Raw genomic sequence first — 2,571 nt, 5'->3', positions numbered from 1 at the left:
TTTTTTTGTGATATTTCCCAATGTATGAATCGACAATTTTGTAATCCCAATCATTAGCAACCTCAGTTCAATGGTAGAGTGAGGATGATCGGGGCTATATACCGGTAATCTTACCATTTTGGTTACAACATACATCAGTTTGGTGACCAACTTTCACAAGATTAAACTGAGATGCGTTCTTAGGTGAGAATTGCATTTTCTCATGTTTTGCCAAACTTGAGAAAGTGTTGTGATTGTGATTTGCAACAACAAGAAGCTAACAAAATTCTAGAATCATGGGGCATTGCAAACGTCTCTAACTTTTTTTTTTCTGCTTTCAATGACGTTCTCTCTCTCTGCAACTTTTTTTGCGGCAATCTGTGGGCAATATGGATTAGTCAACCCATCTCTCTCTCTCTCAACCAGTTGGTCATTGCAACAAATGGTGAATTATTTGGCGAACTTGGCTTCTCTCGTCATGGTGGTCCGTATGAATGACTCGCACCAACGCTATTTTTCGGCATATTCCAGCAGTGTTTAACAAAATGGTGAACCTTATTTTGGCGGACGTATACGCCATTCTCCGCATCAACATCCCTGATCTGCAACACCATCTGCCTCCAGAGACCATTCATGATCCAGGGTGATGCTCGTCGCCTAACTGTATTTGTTTCTTGTTTCTTTTTTCCTTTTCCCCTTTCATCTCTCTTTTTCTTTTTTTTCCTTATTTTTGGGGCTCCTACGCATGTCTTGGGCCCGTGTTTGGTTATCCTGTAGGTTCAATGTTGACAGTTATAGTTCGGCTCTCTCTCTCTCATATGTCATTTCTTCTTTTGTACAATAAATTTGCCTATCATAACATATTTAACATAAGAGGCAATTGGGCTGTAAGACAACAAAAGAGGCAATCCATAGCTGGACATGTATGACAAACTGCAGCTGTTTTGAACTGCAAATCCCAATCTAAGGAACGAAACCAAAATTATCAATTATGTACAACAAGAGTCAAGACTCAACAACATTTGCTCCATTTGACATTTGCCAGCAACAATACAACATTATCCAGCCCAAACAATAAAAAATCCAGATAGAACCAAGAGAGAGAGAGAGAGAGAGATGGAAGTTGATAAAGGTGCAGCTGTACATTGCGTTAAACGGAGACCCCCTTGGTCAGGTGCAGGATACATTGTATTTGTGCAATTTGATTGAATCTGAACATGCATCAGACTAACTGTGGAGCCCATCATTAAGAAGAATGGGTGATCAGGTGCAGCGGCATATTTTTAGTGTGCAATGTGATGGGGGTGCAATATGATTGCACAAAAATTGTGCATTAAACACCAGATCGCCATCCATCAGTTCTGGTGCTTAATGCACAAATATTTGTGCAATCATATTGCACCTGATCTTTGATCACTAGTCCGATGCCCTTGTACCAGATCGTTATTTTAAAAAAATACGCAGGGGCAGAAACGACCTTTTCTTTGAGAATCTAGAAAACAAGAGAAGAAGGAAATAAAGAGACGAAGAAGACGACGGGAAGTCAGGGACCGGCGATGCAGAGGAACCGCTTGATGCTACCGTGCCTCGCCAGCCTCATGTCCTGGCCCAGACGGTTTTCCGGCGAGAGCTTTTCGCCGGAGAAGCGGCTGTCTCGGTAGCCCAACTCGATATCTGGGAAGGCGGAGTTATGCCGGCGGTGGCGGTTGTTGCCGTCGTACCACCCTCCGACGGTCTTCTCCGGAGGCGGTGGTGCGGATGCGGTGAATCCGTTGCTCTCAATGAGATGGAATTGGTGGTACTGGTGATAACTTGGTGGGTTGTCGTAATACCTCTTCGCAGAGCCACCGTCGGAGAGGCACCGGTACTTCCGCCGGACGTTGTGCCTCTTGATCGTCCGGTAGAAGAAAGGAATCAAACCCTCCATTGCCATCCCAGAGAGAGAGGTAGGGGTTTGGTGGAAGAAGGGATCGTTCTGCCTTGTTCCCTACGTGTATTTATGAAACCTGTAAGCCTAAACGTCTCTGACTTCTTCTCCTTCTGACATTAACTCTGAAGAGACGTAAATAACTTTGCACAAAACCTTCCGTCGCATTTATTTACATAAAGAAAATTGGGCTAAGAAAACCGTATGGGGGACCAGCTTTGGTGGAGGTAGGTGGCGGAAGGAACCATCTTCGTAGCAGCATTCTACCTAATCTCAGCTAAAAAAAATAAAAAAAAAATCTTGAAATATCTTGCAAAACTTAGATTTTTTTTAAAACAAACATTAATAATATATATGCAGTTGTTACTATATCCCATCAGTAGACACTGTTATGGTGGCTTGGAACGAGTTGATTGGACTTGGACTCACTTTTGTTACATAAAAAGTTTTTATTTGAATTATTTTTAAAATCTTATATGAGATGGAAAATAAGAAACGTATGAGGTTTCTTGGTGAATAATGTATTAAACTTCTTTAATCTAGAAAAAAAAAAAGCCAACGTTCTCATTTTTGAAAATGGACTCTCTTCTTTTAGCTTATGTGGAGGGAAAGAAAGGTACATCTCGACTCCTTAGTGAAGGAAGTGAAGATTTTTTGTTGCACGT

General features: G+C 41.7%; 1 protein-coding gene across 1 annotated transcript; it reads right to left on the bottom strand.

The window, feature by feature from the left end:
- Window positions 1-1,081: 1,081 nt before the first annotated feature.
- LOC149830447 (uncharacterized) lies at window positions 1,082-1,945 on the bottom strand. Its single transcript, XM_090015817.1, has one exon. The coding sequence runs from the start codon at window positions 1,910-1,912 to the stop codon at window positions 1,523-1,525; it is 390 nt and encodes a 129-aa protein (XP_089871943.1). The 5' UTR covers window positions 1,913-1,945; the 3' UTR covers window positions 1,082-1,522.
- Window positions 1,946-2,571: the final 626 nt, after the last annotated feature.

The sequence above is a fragment of the Nuphar pumila genome, chromosome 8 (assembly GCF_984573655.1).
Source record: "Nuphar pumila chromosome 8, dmNupPumi1.hap1.1, whole genome shotgun sequence".
Lineage (NCBI taxonomy): Eukaryota > Viridiplantae > Streptophyta > Magnoliopsida > Nymphaeales > Nymphaeaceae > Nuphar > Nuphar pumila.
The sequence above is the reverse complement of the archived record's forward strand: the minus strand, read 5'-3'. Positions and strand labels throughout refer to the sequence as shown.

Excerpts from the sequence above, each read along its gene's own strand:
- LOC149830447 (XM_090015817.1), bottom strand. The coding sequence starts at position 1,912 with ATGGCAATGGAGGGTTTGATTCCTTTCTTCTACCGGACGATCAAGAGG.